Genomic DNA, 16,238 nt, shown 5'->3' with positions numbered 1-16,238 from the left:
CTGATTCCATATTTTTGCTGTGGTGTATGTATGTATTAACATTATTCCGGCACAATCTGATGATCATCATGTTTTATTGTTTTTTTCAATTAAAAAAACAACCCGGCTAGCAAGAGTTCAATCATTCTACAAATGTGTGCCATTGATATAGGAGACTAAGCCCACAGATGAAGCGTTGATTAAAACGTCATTTGTTCTAAAGTATGTTGTAGCCATAGTATTGCGGGTGGACAGGTTCGCTCTTGCTCTACAATGTCAAAGCAGGAAGTTGAATGGAAAGTTTGTCTTGTAAGTCGAAAGACTAAGAGGAGCCCAAAACATCTTTATATCAAAATCTGTAGAGACGAATCACATTAAGGAGTTGTCATGTTTCACAGCTAATTTGAGAAAGAAAAAATAAGAATAAAAAAAAAATAATCAAGACAAGATGACACCTGGTACCATTTTTTTTTTTAATTTTGTGATATTAACAATGTGATATTAACAATGTTCATTTTAGAGAGTTGTAGTTAAATACAAAACGCAACCTTGAATTAGTTCAAACAGAGCGTTTGTGCTCCGTTTTTGGTGCAGTTTCTGCATCAAAAAACAGATCATTTTTGGAAAAAAAGCATCAAATGCATCATGCGTCTGTGTTGCTTTTTTGCTCCATTTTATTAATGCTGCACTTTTGCTTTTTCAAAGCAAAAATGCAGTACTAATCCATAAAGGGCAGGGAGGACACAGGCAGACACTTTATTACCTTCCCCAATGTCCGGTGTCCAGCGATGAGTTGTTTCCAGGTTTTGCACAGTAACAGGTCACCTGACAGTCACATGGCCAGGTCCACTGAACGTTTGTCGCGTGGAAAGTGCAGTAAAAAAAAAAAAATAAAATAAAAAAAAAAAAAACATCAAAGGGACTGTGTGAATACCAATCTGTGTTGTTGTTTTTTTTTTTTTTTTTTTTTTTATGTATAATGAAGAAAGCGCAGCAGAAAAATGGAGCAGTAATTGACGCTCATTTTGTGGATGCACTTTCTGCGCCACTAATACAGCAGTCAACAACGCTGACGTCTGCACGGCAAATTGAAAATCACATTCACTTTGCTGGCAGACGCAGTGACTGATCCGTTTTTGGTGCAGTTTTCCAAGGAGGAAAAAAAACAAAACAAAACGGATCAAAAAAGATCACTGTGAATGAGACCCAAGAAGAAAAGTGGTGGAATGATAGACATCTTGCTAGTATGTAAATTTGGCAAAAAATGAAACTATCAAAACATCTTGATTTATTTAGTATGGAGTATGAACACCATGTGCAGACATCCCTGCTCTTACAGCCTCAGCTGCCATCACTAAGGTTATTAACAGGAACCTGTCAGGTCGTTTTTACCCCCTAACCTATCACTACCTGTCCCCTGCACCTTCCTAGCACATCCCTAACCATCTTCGTCTGACCTAAAACTGCCCTATATTGGCTGTGAAAAAGGAAGGTGCAGGGACAGGTAGTGATAGGTTAGGGAGTAAAAAACGACCTGACAGGTTCCCTTTAAATGGTCATCTGGGAAGGTTCTGCCACCTGGACCCGGCAGCGACGCGAGAAGACTCCACGGACCCGGCAGCGACGCGAGAAGACTCCACGGACCCGGCAGCGACGCGAGAAGACTCCACGGACCCGGCAGCGACGCGAGAAGACTCCACGGACCCGGCAGCGACGCGAGAAGACTCCACGGACCCGGCAGCGACGCGAGAAGACTCCACGGACCCGGCAGCGACGCGAGAAGACTCCACGGACCCGGCAGCGACGCGAGAAGACTCCACGGACCCGGCAGCGACGCGAGAAGACTCCACAGACCCGGCAGTGACGCGAGAAGACTCCACGGACCCGGCAGTGACGCGAGAAGACTCCACGGACCCGGCAGCGACGCGAGAAGACTCCACGGACCCGGCAGCGACGCGAGAAGACTCCACGGACCCGGCAGCGACGCGAGAAGACTCCACGGACCCGGCAGCGACGCAAATATATTTAGGCCACACAGGTTGCTCATACTAGTTTGAGGAACATGAAGCCTGGCTTTGTCATGTGTAAAAAACTGCTCCTGGGAGACTTTGGAAAAATGGCCGCACCACTGCTTACACATGAAAAATAAAGGTAACGCCAAGCTGTTAATTCACCTGAAATGAAGACTAGAGGGGTCTAGCTACCATAGATTATGCCACTGTACCATAATCCACGGAGTAGGACTGGTGTGACTATAAGCGTGGGTAGCTGTGCATGTGATACTCTATACAGAATTAAGCAAAATTAGGCCCATAGGATGTCAGATGGCCTCCTACAGCAGAACATCTCTATACATCATCATTTATCTATCTCTGCACATCTTTTACACAAACCATTCATTTCTTTATCATGTATTTGTTACGTTATGTGTCAGACAGATGTCACACGGATCACATTTGTGTGCGGTGTGTCATCTGTGCTAGTTGCAAAAAAAACTGACTTGTCTCCGTGTGGATCACATGGACACGTGCATGGTTAACAGGGACATGGTCTGTAAAAATATACAGCTATGAAGATCCTCATTGATTTTAATTCGTATGCGTGTGAACGTGTCTCCAGAACTTGTGAAAATGGACACCACACGTACTGGATACATAGACATGTGAAGCAGGACTAAGATGCAGCAGGATGAAGATACGGGAAGGAGTGGTTTCGGTGGAGTTTTGAGTGAGTTGCCTCACAGGCCAGTGCAATGCATGATGGAAATTGTAGTAATAGAAGCAGAAAGTCAGGGGAGGAAGATGTCAATTAACCCCATCAGAGATTTATCAGCAATGAGGATGTATTGTTAGAGCATGATCAAAAGATAATATTGCTAAAATAAAATAATGGAGAGGCACATAATAGCAAGATTTCTGAACAAAAAAAAAAAAGTTATGGTACTGGACAACCTCTAATCTTTGATAACTCCAAAAAAGAAACTGCATCTGGGTAAGGTCTGGTGAGTGTTGTGTCCATTCATCCAGGCCTAGTCATATGCATCTGCACAGTACAGGAGCGCACACAACTGTGGTACAAACACAGCCACCACGTGACAATGCATAGTTCTCAGTGATTTTGGACAGACTGTCAGGGTTCTTCTCGTTCATAGGAAGTTGACTGGCAAATATATGTGTGTAGTGTTTTAAACATTTTTAGTCATTAAAAAAGACATACATCTATAAAATTGTAACACTATATTTACATTTTTATTACATAATCTATTTTAGTACATAAATATAAAATCTAATGAAGACATCTATATCGAAAGTCAAAAAAATTTGTATATATTATACTAAAATATATATAATAAAATGAGAACACACACCTTGGTGCTGCATATTTGCACAGACCATGGATCTAACACTATATTCATGAGCTGTGAATGCTTATGCTAGCGTAATTATGGCCTAACCTCATTTTTGGGTACACCATTTTTTTTTGTATCAGGGTAACTTCTGTGAAGGAAATTAGGTAATGAACTTTGTTCCCTATTCTGAGAACTGAACCTTGGTAATCTGTCTATTAGACTTATTTTGGGAACAATATTGGGCTGTAAATAACGATAAATCCAGCATTGTAGATCCATTAAAATCTAAAAAACTTTAAGCCATGAGCTGAATTACAACAATTCAGTCACAATCCATCAAGCAAAAAAGGATTTAAAAAATCTGATGTTTTGTTGCGGAAAGACATATCTATTTGCATCTGGAACATGCCTCACAGCATGATGCGTGCACTCATGGAAGTGGGGAGCTGACTTCTGTATGTTTTCAGAATTTTGTTGTGGTAGGATATTTAGTTATTGCGCTTGGTTAAGATACAGCTTTTACATACTAAGTTTAGTTCTGAGGCAATAACTATAAAGGAAGTTTGGATTGATACAGTATTTATGTAACAAGGCAGGTACTTGTACTGGAGTTATAGGACAAGATTTGTAATGTCTTATTTCCATGACCGTGTTATGAAACCCGCACACCTATGATGCACAATGTGCAATAATATCTATATAACAGATAGATTTAGGATATTGCTAACTAGGTGCACTCTGAAATTTTAACCAGTATATCATCAGGATTAGTAAAGAGCCAATATAATAAGTTGAACTACTTTATAATACAAATTTAATTGTACCTGTTTTTGATGTGTCGCCTGGACATATCGCTTTTTTTGTGGAAGAGCCAAATCCTTTCCAAGATGGCAGCATAACACTTTTCTTCCAGCAATGCCAAAAGGTACTCCGGTATATTCAAGTAGAGACACATTTTTAACTCGTGGACCGTGCCAATGTATTGAGATTTTAGAAGAAGGTCTAAAAGCTAAAACAATACAAGTTTTAAAACATTTATATGGATAAGTTTGTGAACTTACTGGAAAATCAGTCATTGGGAGACAAGTAACCACGCTCTGCCATCTACAAGGCTGACACTGAGAAATATACTTAAAGAAAAAAAAGAAAAAAACAGCTACTTCTCAAAAGGATACACGTGCCTACTGGCACCAAGTTAATCTGAAAAAGTGAGAAATTTGAAATGGGAACAATTAGGGATGAGTGAACTGGACTTTTATAGTTTGGTGTTAGAAAAGTTTGGGGAAGTCTGTGTTTGGTACTGTGTTCAGAGTTCCGGTGCTTTAAGTATGCAAATCACAGGAGTGGGCATCGCTTGCTGCGGGTACACTCAGTGCGAGCCAATTGCAGTGTTTGATCTGCTGCTTTGAGGGTAAAATAAGAGTGATCGGATGTAGTGTGTACCAAAAAAAAATAAAAAAATTACAAAGCCTTGCCCTCCCTCCCCCCGTGTTTCGCTTATGGCAGGCTTTGTGTGGGCAAAGAGCCGAACGACCCAATCAGTGACTTTCAATGAGGTTCAGGTCAAATTTGGTTGCAGAACAGAACTTTGTAAGGCTGATTTCACATCAGCGTTTTGAGCCTTTTGCAGCAGATCTGGCAGCCTTGCCGCATTACAGGTCACTTGCGGCAAGCCCCATTCATTCCCTATGGGACTTGTGGTCGGGTGCGGCAATTGCAGTTTTGCCAGATACGGCAAATCCGGCACTTGCGGCAAGTTAAAAACAAAAACGCTAGCAGCGTTTTTAATTGCTGCAAGTGCCGGACCCGGCAAAACCGCAAGTCCTATAGGGAATGAATGGGGCTTGCCACAAGTGACCCATTATGCGACAAAGCTGCCAGATCTGCCGTAAAAGGCTCAAAACGCTGATGCGAAAGGTGCGTAAGAAGTCAAGCTGAGCCACCAGAACCTGAACCTCCACAAGTCTGATCAGTAGTAACAATAAAAGAAACAATGGGAACTAGTCACAAAACACATGAAACACCCAAGGAGATATTCTGTTAACACCTCTACGACCTGTGACGTACTGGGTACATACTAGGTTGCCTCCCTCCCTTTTATGCTGGCTCACATCATTCCCTGCACATACTGGCTGATCTGATCAGCTGATATGTGTAGCTAACAGTTGTGGGTGCATAGGAGATAAACCCACACCTCTTAACCCCTTAGATCAAGACGTCAAACAAGGACAGCGCAATCGAAGGCTACATTCACATGCTGCATTTGCGCTGCGTTTTTTTGAGGATCCGCAAAACAGATGTGCTTTTCTAAAAAAAAAAAAACAAAAAAAAAAACACATCACCATTCACACCAGTGCGCTATTCAGGATGTGCTTTTTTTGAGCCCATACTACAATGTGGGCAATGGAAAACACATCCTCAAAAGCGCAAAAATAATTGTTCATTCTTTCTGAGGATCCGCTTTGCAGTGAAAACGCATCCTCAAAAATACGGAGTGTCGGAACGCAAACTTGGAAAATGTCTTGGCTGGGAAAAAAAAATTAAACAGGAGCTGGGATCGGCGGGCGCTGGGCGGGCCCCTGTACATCCGGGTCCCGTCACGCCCCTGCTTTTACTGTTATGTAAGTGGTGGAAAAAAAATGAAGTTTTTAAAGAAAAATAATTACACTTTTGCGCCAATTTCGGTGACCCGTAGCGTTCTCATTTTTCAGGATGAGGGTGATTGCTTATTTTTTGCGGCTTGAGCTGACGCTTCTAACGATACCATTTTTGAGTACATCCGATGTTTTGATCGCCCATTATTGTATTGTATTGCAATGTTGAAGTGACCAAAAAAAAACCCTGGAAGTTTAGGCGTTTTTTTTTCCGCTCCGCAGTTTACAGATCTGATGAATTGATTTTATACTTTGATAGATCGGGCATTTCTGACCAAAATGTGTATTTAATATTTATTTTCAATGGGGCAAAAGGGGGGCATTTGAAATTATTATTTTTTTTCATATCTGTAAAAAAATTTGATTTTTTCTTTGTTACACTGGCCCCTAGGGGACCTCAGCGTTGCAGACTACGATCGCTTCTCTTATGTTCAGATTAGCTACTGCACGTCTGTACACAAGAGAAATGATCCTTTTCTGGCGGCAACGTCACTCAGACTTTGCTGGCAGGAAGCTATTGCAGACAGCATCCGGGGAGATCACAGGACCCCAGTTGGTCGAGGTAACAGCCTATGGGGAACGGTGCGATCCCCGACAGTGATTGCCAACACGATCCAAAGGATTAACAGCACAAATCCGATCGCTGATCAGATCGGTGCTGTTAGCTACACATGTTAGCTGATCAGATCAGCTGAGATGTGGGTGATGATGCCATCTGAGAGCGTGAGGGGGCGGGACATGGCCAAGGACGTATATATACATCCTTGGTTGTGATTGTGTTAAAAACTTTGGTATTTTTACCACCACTTACATAAAGTAAACGTTTGGTATCTACGAACACGTACCGACCTGAGGCATCATACAGTCACATCAGTTTTACCATATAGTGAAGATTGTAGACAGATTTTTATAATAAAAAAAAAAGTTGTGAAATTGACTTTTTTGGGCAATTTAACCGTACTTGGAAATTTAACGTTTTTCTGTACACTATATGGTTAAATAAATGATGTCATTCAAAACTACAACTCGTCCTGCAAGCCCTCATTTGGCTATATTGATGGAAAAATAAAAATAAATAAGTTATGGTTTTTGAAAGAAAGGGAAAAAAAAAAATAAAAAGAAAATAGCAAAGGTGTTTCCACCCACACAACCTAAAAATTAAGTAACTTTACTATGTTTACATAAAATAAAAATATGCAATGTGCATAAATGAACGTCAAACATCATACTAACACAATTCATTTAATAAATTATGTAATTTTAGTTTAAAACACATACCTTCATCTCCAAAGTTTTTTTGTTTTTCTAAAATAATGAAATTTGATGTTGTGCTCTCTTCAAAATCAGTAATAGCTTGTGCTACAGCATCTAAGGATTCAAAGGTCTGTATCACTTGGATTTCTGAAGACTCTCGAAACACCTAGTAAAGTACGGCTAATTAGTCATGGCCAATAGTACAATGTGAACATCAGGCTTTTAATTATGATTGAATATAGATATGTTCTTTCTATATTAAACAAATTTATCCAATTCATTATATATTCTAGGAGTCAGTCGGTCCAGTTTTATACAGACTCCAACTCCACAGCTCTGCACACTGCCAGTGCTTTGTTTTGTTGAGGGGCTTTTAACCTCTTTGTGCTTCCTGTCCCCATTAGGGTGTGGAGACAACCTCCATATGCTGTCATGGAAGGTTCCTAGAAACTGAATTAACGGTAAGAATAATTCTATTTTTGAGGGTTTTAAGCTGCACCAGATTATAAAATGAACCCCAAATTTAAATAAAATATATATTTTTGGGGACTGTCTTATAATCTCAATGTCCATTTTATAGTCAATGTAGCTTACCAAGGAGAGAGGGGGGCGCAATGGAGCGACGTCACAGGAGGCAGGGTCCCTGCTGAAGGAAGTTAGCGGGGGCACAACGCTGCAGGCTCAAGCATGGGGCATGTCGCCGGCATGAGGCGTGCGACATTAATCGCCCACCAGTGGAAGTGACGGGCTTAATGAAAATGGCAGCAGAGAGCAGATAACTCAATCTGTGAGAGCACTGCCTCTGCAGACATTTTCCTTAACACCATTCCTTTGACTGCCTGAAAATCAATGGCACCAACCTCGTGCGCCCGACACCCCCCCCTCCTACCTGCAGCACTGCCCAACGTTGCACTCGCTCACTTCCTTCAGCAGAAACCATGCCTCCTGTGACCCAGATACACCACCCGCTAAGCTATATCTGGATTATAAAATGCACCCCCATTTTTCAAACAAAAAAGTGTCTTATAATCAAAAAAATATGGTATATTTTCTGTGAAGCTTTGAAACACTGCAAAGAAAAAGTAAACCTGGATACAATCGTCAAGCTAGAATGCAATTCATGCTGACTGTTTTGAGCAGCATGAGTCATATGACAGATTACCTTTAACATAAGGAACAAAATAATTTTTTAAAAATATAAAATGATACCTTGATTTTGTCTGTCTCCTTAGAAATATTTTCTACGTCAGTTCCTTCGGTACCCACTCCATCAGGTGAAATAGAGACCTTGACCTGATTATCAGTCATTACTGCTTCCTAGAAGAAAAGTGATGTGTAAAAAACAAAAAAAAAAAAAAAAAAAGGGATGGTGCAAAACACCCCCAAAGCAAAAAAAAAAAAAATACCTTCTTGTTGTCTACATCCACTTCTTTACAATCAACAGCTTGTCCCAACTGCAAACCAGAGCTGTTTTCAGCCATTTCAATTGTACCTATAGTGAATTTAAAGAAAAATAAAAAAATAGGTAGATCTGGCAAAGAATAATATCTACATTAAATCTTTAGGTCATCTATACTTGTTTAGGTTGACTTCATGTCCTTGCAGCTGTGTATCTGCAATAGCTTGTCACAGCAAAAGTACAGAGAGCGTCCCCTGCCTCCCAAACACACTGGTGTCACTGGTCATTCAATGGATGGAGCCAAGCATTGATTCTCAGAGGAAGGTTTACGGAGGGCAGCCAGATAAGAAAACCTGGGCTGGAATAAGGACAATGCAGTAATAGTGCCGCAACAACAATATTTTTGTGTTGTTGAACCACCATGTTACTACAACACATAAATAGAATTGTTTACATCCATAGGTAGGCTAGCCCAGGGCTGTCTGTGACTGCGCTCCAGGCTGTCAAACCTGGAAAAGCAGTTGTGCAAAACAACAAGATCAATAATACCCAACATCACAGCCAAACCAAAGAGAAGCAGCTCCAGCCACCAAAGTAGGGGGAGGGGGGGGGGGAGTTAATTGTTTGACTTAATATAGTAGGGGAAGTGTACAGGTGATAAGTTTGTGAGGCCCCTGAATGATAATAAAATGGCCCACGGCAGGAAAGAGGTTGCCCACCCCTGGCCTAGACCTTTAGGAGGTAGGGAAATAGGATTTCTATTCGCCTACTTTGAAAATGCCTTTCCAGATGGTCCCATTCCCTGGATAAAATAGTTTCAAACTCATTGTGGTAAGAAAACAACCGAGGGGTATGATTTGCCTTTTGAAAGATACCAAAGGCTCTGTGGGAAGCACTTCATCTTCCTTGACCTTAAGTGTCTGGTTGACTACTAAGATCAGACTGTTCACCATATCCTGAAGCTTGGATGGCCCGGTCAGAGTCTAGATCAGAGTCCAACTTAGTCAGAAGCCTGAACAGCCTGCAGCTTGAACGATGAAGAGCAATAGACAGATGTCAACCTGGAAAATGTGGAAGTCCAGGGAGAACCAGAAGAGTAACTGGAGGGTGTCTGCTCTTTGGATCTTCTATGCGATCTGCACTGACGGAGTGCATCAGGAAGGAAAACCGAAATACCTCGTGGAGCATTCAGAACACAAGAGGTGGCTGAAAAATTAAAGTATATTTTGGATTGAAAGACACACTTTCCCCCAAAATTGGGGTGGGAGCACTCGCGGTATAAACTTTAGCTGAGAGAAAAAAGTAAACTGATTGGCAGGCAGAGAAGGAAAAAATCCGCAAGAAGAGGGAGCGTGGCAAGACTGCAAAGCAGTGTGACCATGGGGGAGTAAGCCTCCGTGAAGTGGAGAACCCTACTGGAAACGCTACAGCTCCACTCATTCATTGCTTACAAAGGGCTGCGGAAGTAAAGCCCCCGTCTCACATAGCGAGATCGCTGCTGTGTCACGGTTTTGGTGACGCAACAGCGACCTCACAAGCGATGTCGCTATGTGTGACACTTTGCAGTGATCAGGCCCCTGCTGTGAGGTCGCTGATCGCTGCAAGGTGTCCTGGACCATTTTTTGGTCGTTGGCCTCCCGCTGGCCAGCACACATCGCTGTGTGTGACCAGCGGGACCAACGATCAGGCTGGTATCCATGGTAAACATCGGGTTACTAGGGGCACGCGCGCACTTAGTAACTAAGTAACTTAGTAACTAAGTGCGCGTGCCCCTAGTAACCCGATGTTTATCATGGATACGACTCTGCTAAGGTGAACGGTAACCTCCCGCGCACCGTAGCAGAGTGGTATCCATGGTAAACATCGGGTTACTAGGGGCACGCGCGCACTTAGTAACCCGCTGTTTACCATGGTTACGAGCCTGCTCCTGCTTCAGCAGCAGGCTGGTAACCGGAGCAGGGCATCGTGGAAAGATTCCCCTGATCGCTGGTGAGCCTACCTGTTTGACAGCTCACCAGCGATGTATTAGCGATGCAGCAACGATCCCTGACAGGTCGTATCGTTGTCGGGATCGCTGCTGCATTGCTTAGTGTGACGGGGCCTTAAGTGGAACAGATTCACTGGCCTGCTGAAAGGAGCCCTGGGATAGGAGATACACAAATCCCCAACTACACTTGTGTGAGATATGTTTAACCCAGGTGTACTTACTGTTCACTGTTGTATGATCTTCCAGCTGGATCCATGGATCCTAGGCTGAAGCCCTGTAGAATGTATGATAGTAACAGAAGCAAATTCCTTTTTATACCACAGTTTTCATAATTTTATTCTGAATTATGTAGGGAGAGGGATTGAGGAAATCCACGTGTCAGACAATCTACAAAGTTACACACAAATTAGGACTCCGGTCCTGTGACATGAAACAATGGCTAACTTATCTTGATTTACCAAAGGAACAATATTTGTAGACTGGCCTAATCAAGAACAGTTCACACTACACAAACGGCCAGATGCTGAGTCATCACACAATCCTCCCCCCTACACACAGACATTTATATGTACCACCACCTTCCTTGTGAAAGCCCCCCTAAGTGCAGCCCTATGCATGTATCATCAGCACAATCTAACTGTAAGATAAATACCATACATCACCCCCTTTTTTAGACTAACCTTTTGCAACATGACCTCTTTCCCAGTGCAATCCCCAACATGCAGCGCCATCATGACTATGCAAAACACACTGCAAGCAGTCCTGTGCAGGCAACATCAGCAAATTCCCTGTGCAACCGCCAACAACATGCAGCAACATACCTGCATAACCCCCTTCACTGTGCAAGCACACCCAAGAAGCAGCCCTGTGTATGCACCATCACCCCTTTTCCTGTGGAAGACAATGAACATGACCCATGCCCCCTCACGCCAGCCACGCAGGCCCCTGGACGCCCCGCTACATGACCCATGCCGCCTCACACCAGCCACGCAGCCCCCTGGACGCCCCTCTACATGACCCATGCCCCCTCACGCCAGCCACACAGCCCCCTGGACGCCCCTCTACATGACTCATGCCCCCTCACGCCAGCCACGCAGCCCCCTGGACGCCCCTCAACATGACCCATGCCCCCCTCACGCCAGCCACGCAGCCCCCTGGACGCCCCTCTTCATGACCCATGCCCCCTCACGCCAGCCCCGCTACATGACCCATGCCCCCTCACGCCAGCCACGCAGGCCCCTGGACGCCCCTCTACATGACCCATGCCCCCTCACGCCAACCACGCAGCCCCCTGGACGCCCCTCTACATGACCCATGCCCCCTCACGCCAGCCACGCAGCCCTCTGGACGCCCCTCTACATGACCCATGCCCCCTCACGCCAGCCACGCAGCCCCCTGGACGCCCCTCTACATGACCCATGCCTCCTCACGCCAGCCACGCAGCCTCCTGGACGCCCCTCTACATGACCCATGCCCCCTCACGCCAGCCACGCAGCCCCCTGGACGCCCCTCTTCATGACCCATGCCCCCTCACGCCAGCCCCGCTACATGACCCATGCCCCCTCACGCCAGCCACGCAGGCCCCTGGACGCCCCTCTACATGACCCATGCCCCCTCACGCCAGCCACGCAGGCCCCTGGACGCCCCTCTACATGACCCATGCCCCCTCACGCCAGCCACGCAGCCCCCTGGACGCCCCTCTACATGCCCCATGCCCCCTCACGCCAGCCACGCAGCCCTCTGGACGCCCCTCTACATGACCCATGCCCCCTCACGCCAGCCACGCAGCCCCCTGGACGCCCCTCTACATGACCCATGCCTCCTCACGCCAGCCACGCAGCCTCCTGGACGCCCCTCTACATGACCCATGCCCCCTCACGCCAGCCACGCAGCCCCCTGGACGCCCCTCTTCATGACCCATGCCCCCTCACGCCAGCCCCGCTACATGACCCATGCCCCCTCACGCCAGCCACGCAGGCCCCTGGACGCCCCTCTACATGACCCATGCCCCCTCACGCCAGCCACGCAGGCCCCTGGACGCCCCTCTACATGACCCATGCCCCCTCACGCCAGCCACGCAGGCCCCTGGACGCCCCTCTACATGACCCATGCCCCCTCACGCCAGCCACGCAGGCCCCTGGACGCCCCTCTACATGACCCATGCCCCCTCACGCCAGCCACGCAGGCCTCTGGACGCCCCTCTACATGACCCATGCCCCCTCACGCCAGCCACGCAGCCCCCTGGACGCCCCTCTACATGCCCCATGCCCCCTCACGCCAGCCACGCAGCCCCCTGGACGCCCCTCTACATGCCCCATGCCCCCTCACGCCAGCCACGCAGCCCCCTGGACACCCCCCTACATGCCCCATGCCCCCTCACGCCAGCCACGCAGCCCCCTGGACGCCCCTCTACATGACCCATGCGCCCTCACACCAACCACGCAGCCCCCTGGACGCCCCGCTACATGACCCATGCCGCCTCACACCAGCCACGCAGCCCCCTGGACGCCCCTCTACATGACCCATGCCCCCTCACGCCAGCCACACAGCCCCCTGGACGCCCCTCTACATGACTCATGCCCCCTCACGCCAGCCACGCAGCCCCCTGGACGCCCCTCAACATGACCCATGCCCCCCTCACGCCAGCCACGCAGCCCCCTGGACGCCCCTCTTCATGACCCATGCCCCCTCACGCCAGCCCCGCTACATGACCCATGCCCCCTCACGCCAGCCACGCAGGCCCCTGGACGCCCCTCTACATGACCCATGCCCCCTCACGCCAACCACGCAGCCCCCTGGACGCCCCTCTACATGACCCATGCCCCCTCACGCCAGCCACGCAGCCCTCTGGACGCCCCTCTACATGACCCATGCCCCCTCACGCCAGCCACGCAGCCCCCTGGACGCCCCTCTACATGACCCATGCCTCCTCACGCCAGCCACGCAGCCTCCTGGACGCCCCTCTACATGACCCATGCCCCCTCACGCCAGCCACGCAGCCCCCTGGACGCCCCTCTTCATGACCCATGCCCCCTCACGCCAGCCCCGCTACATGACCCATGCCCCCTCACGCCAGCCACGCAGGCCCCTGGACGCCCCTCTACATGACCCATGCCCCCTCACGCCAGCCACGCAGGCCCCTGGACGCCCCTCTACATGACCCATGCCCCCTCACGCCAGCCACGCAGCCCCCTGGACGCCCCTCTACATGCCCCATGCCCCCTCACGCCAGCCACGCAGCCCTCTGGACGCCCCTCTACATGACCCATGCCCCCTCACGCCAGCCACGCAGCCCCCTGGACGCCCCTCTACATGACCCATGCCTCCTCACGCCAGCCACGCAGCCTCCTGGACGCCCCTCTACATGACCCATGCCCCCTCACGCCAGCCACGCAGCCCCCTGGACGCCCCTCTTCATGACCCATGCCCCCTCACGCCAGCCCCGCTACATGACCCATGCCCCCTCACGCCAGCCACGCAGGCCCCTGGACGCCCCTCTACATGACCCATGCCCCCTCACGCCAGCCACGCAGGCCCCTGGACGCCCCTCTACATGACCCATGCCCCCTCACGCCAGCCACGCAGGCCCCTGGACGCCCCTCTACATGACCCATGCCCCCTCACGCCAGCCACGCAGGCCCCTGGACGCCCCTCTACATGACCCATGCCCCCTCACGCCAGCCACGCAGGCCTCTGGACGCCCCTCTACATGACCCATGCCCCCTCACGCCAGCCACGCAGCCCCCTGGACGCCCCTCTACATGCCCCATGCCCCCTCACGCCAGCCACGCAGCCCCCTGGACGCCCCTCTACATGCCCCATGCCCCCTCACGCCAGCCACGCAGCCCCCTGGACACCCCCCTACATGCCCCATGCCCCCTCACGCCAGCCACGCAGCCCCCTGGACGCCCCTCTACATGACCCATGCGCCCTCACACCAACCACGCAGCCCCCTGGACGCCCCTCTACATGACCCATGCGCCCTCACACCAACCACGCAGCCCCCTGGACGCCCCTCTACATGACCCATGCCCCCTCACACCAGCCACGCAGCCCCCTGGACGCCCCTCTACATGACCCATGCCCCCTCACACCAGCCACGCAGCCCCCTGGACTCCCCTCTACATGACCCATGCCCCCTCACACCAGCCACGCAGCCCCCTGGACTCCCCTCTACATGACCCATGCCCCCTCACACCAGCCACGCAGCCCCCTGGACGCCCCTCTACATGACCCATGCCCCCTCACACCAGCCACGCAGCCCCCTGGACGCCACTCTACATGACCCATGCCCCCTCACACCAGCCACGCAGCCCCCTGGATGCCCCATGCCCCCTCACACCAGCCACGCAGCCCCCTGGACGCCCCTCTACATGACCCATGCCCCCTCACACCAGCCACGCAGCCCCCTGGACGCCCCTCTACATACCCCATGCCTCCTCACACCAGCCACGCAGCCCTCTGGACGCCCCTCTACATGACCCATGCCCCCTCACACCAGCCACGCAGCCCCCTGGACGCCCCTCTACATACCCCATGCCTCCTCACACCAGCCACGCAGCCCTCTGGAAGCCCCTCTACATGACCCATGCCCCCTCACACCAGCCACACAGCCCCCTGGACGCCCCTCTACATACCCCATGCCCCCTCACACCAGCCACACAGCCCCCTGGACGCCCCTCTACATACCCCATGCCCCCTCACACCAGCCACGCAGCCCCCTGGAGGCCTCTACAACATTTATTCACATGGTCAGTTCTCCCCACCTCAGTCCACTCCGGATCCGCATCAGTCCTCACAGCAAAACACGAGTTCCTGAGCAGAGTCCTCGCCAGAGCACAGGTTGTTACACAACTCAGTACAGGAACCTCAGCAGAGTCCTGGAGTCCTCTCCACAGCACAACTCAGGAGCAACTACAGAAACAACTACAGGAGCTCCTCATCACCAGTCCTCCCGTCCCCGCACAACATGCGCACTGCTGCGGCTGCACTGCTAATTTCCACTGGGCTGAGAAGGCTCCGCCCCTTCCGGTGACGTCATGATTTCATGATATCACTCCTCCCCCTCAAGAAATCAACTCCAAACTAGACGCTACCCTGGGACGAGGGCACACAGGAGGGCGGATTGTACTCACATGCTGTTTTCCTAGGAGAAGCCAGTACCCACAGCCAGCATGGCTCGGATCCCGGCCGCCAGCCCTCTACCCCAGGAGCAGTGCAGCTGCTGCGGCCACACGCGGGGAGACCACGGTCATAACATGGGATACGTGCGGGAGGAGAGGAGCAGCCGCCCCCCCTGTACCGGCGTCTACAGCCTGCTCCTCACCCTGCTGACCCTGCACACAGCCCGCAGCCACACAGAAGGTGAGAGCCTCCTACCTGCCAGCCGTGCCCGGCCACTGCCAATGTCTGAGCCTCTGACTGCTCTCCAGACGTGGGCGGCTAGTTGTGGTGCCCGGACTCCACGCTCCCCTACATGCTACTGTCTGCTAGAACCACCTGCTCTGGACACCACCGCTTGCATGTGGCACCTGACTTGGGGCATACATCCCACTCCCCCTTGTATGTACCCATTTTGTCTACCCCCCTTGGCTTGTGGCGCTGGGCCGGAAGGGG

At 49.8% G+C, this 16,238-nt stretch overlaps 2 protein-coding genes across 9 annotated transcripts in view; one reads left to right on the top strand and one right to left on the bottom strand.

The window, feature by feature from the left end:
• TMEM131 (transmembrane protein 131) overlaps positions 1-16,238 on the top strand; it is a 255,588-nt gene that overhangs the window by 82,611 nt on the left and 156,739 nt on the right. For 4 of the 5 annotated variants that reach the window (XM_073664550.1, XM_073664548.1, XM_073664549.1 and 1 more), the window contains exon 2: positions 15,732-15,986. In XM_073664550.1, the coding sequence (XP_073520651.1) occupies positions 15,797-15,986 (190 nt within the window). In that variant the 5' untranslated portion in view covers positions 15,732-15,796. Of the gene's footprint in view, positions 1-15,670; positions 15,987-16,238 lie in introns of those variants that run through there. The other variant, XM_073664547.1, reaches the window with a different exon arrangement.
• Positions 58-15,694, bottom strand: LOC141208457 (uncharacterized). 4 transcript variants are annotated; one of them, XM_073664558.1, is made up of 8 exons: positions 15,389-15,685; positions 10,844-10,896; positions 8,643-8,728; positions 8,446-8,553; positions 7,261-7,402; positions 4,153-4,337; positions 743-828; positions 58-377 (listed from the first exon to the last, which is right to left on the bottom strand). In XM_073664558.1, the coding sequence occupies exons 3-8, from the start codon at positions 8,715-8,717 to the stop codon at positions 365-367; spliced, it is 609 nt and encodes a 202-aa protein (XP_073520659.1). In that variant the 5' UTR covers positions 8,718-8,728; positions 10,844-10,896; positions 15,389-15,685; the 3' UTR covers positions 58-364. The 4 variants fall into 4 exon arrangements, with proteins under 4 accessions (XP_073520659.1, XP_073520661.1, XP_073520660.1 ...); XM_073664560.1 differs by having other exon boundaries at positions 58-335; XM_073664559.1 differs by lacking the exon at positions 10,844-10,896 and having other exon boundaries at positions 15,389-15,694.

Source organism: Phyllobates terribilis, unplaced genomic scaffold (assembly GCF_046119375.1).
Source record: "Phyllobates terribilis strain yellow unplaced genomic scaffold, ASM4611937v1 Scaffold_2__4_contigs__length_985480577, whole genome shotgun sequence".
NCBI classification, from domain to species: Eukaryota; Metazoa; Chordata; class Amphibia; order Anura; family Dendrobatidae; genus Phyllobates; species Phyllobates terribilis.
The sequence above is the reverse complement of the archived record's forward strand: the minus strand, read 5'-3'. Positions and strand labels throughout refer to the sequence as shown.

What these genes read in the sequence shown, in the direction of transcription:
- LOC141208457 (XM_073664559.1), bottom strand. Translation starts at nt 8,717, where the DNA reads ATGGCTGAAAACAGCTCTGGTTTGCAGTTGGGACAAGCTGTTGATTGT. An exon ending in TGGATGTAGACAACAAGAAG is followed by an intron (nt 8,554 to 8,642) that starts GTATTTTTTTTT and finishes CTTTTCTTCTAG; the next exon opens with GAAGCAGTAATGACTGATAA. An exon ending in AGGCGACACATCAAAAACAG is followed by an intron (nt 829 to 4,152) that starts GTACAATTAAAT and finishes ACAAACGTTCAG; the next exon opens with TGGACCTGGCCATGTGACTG.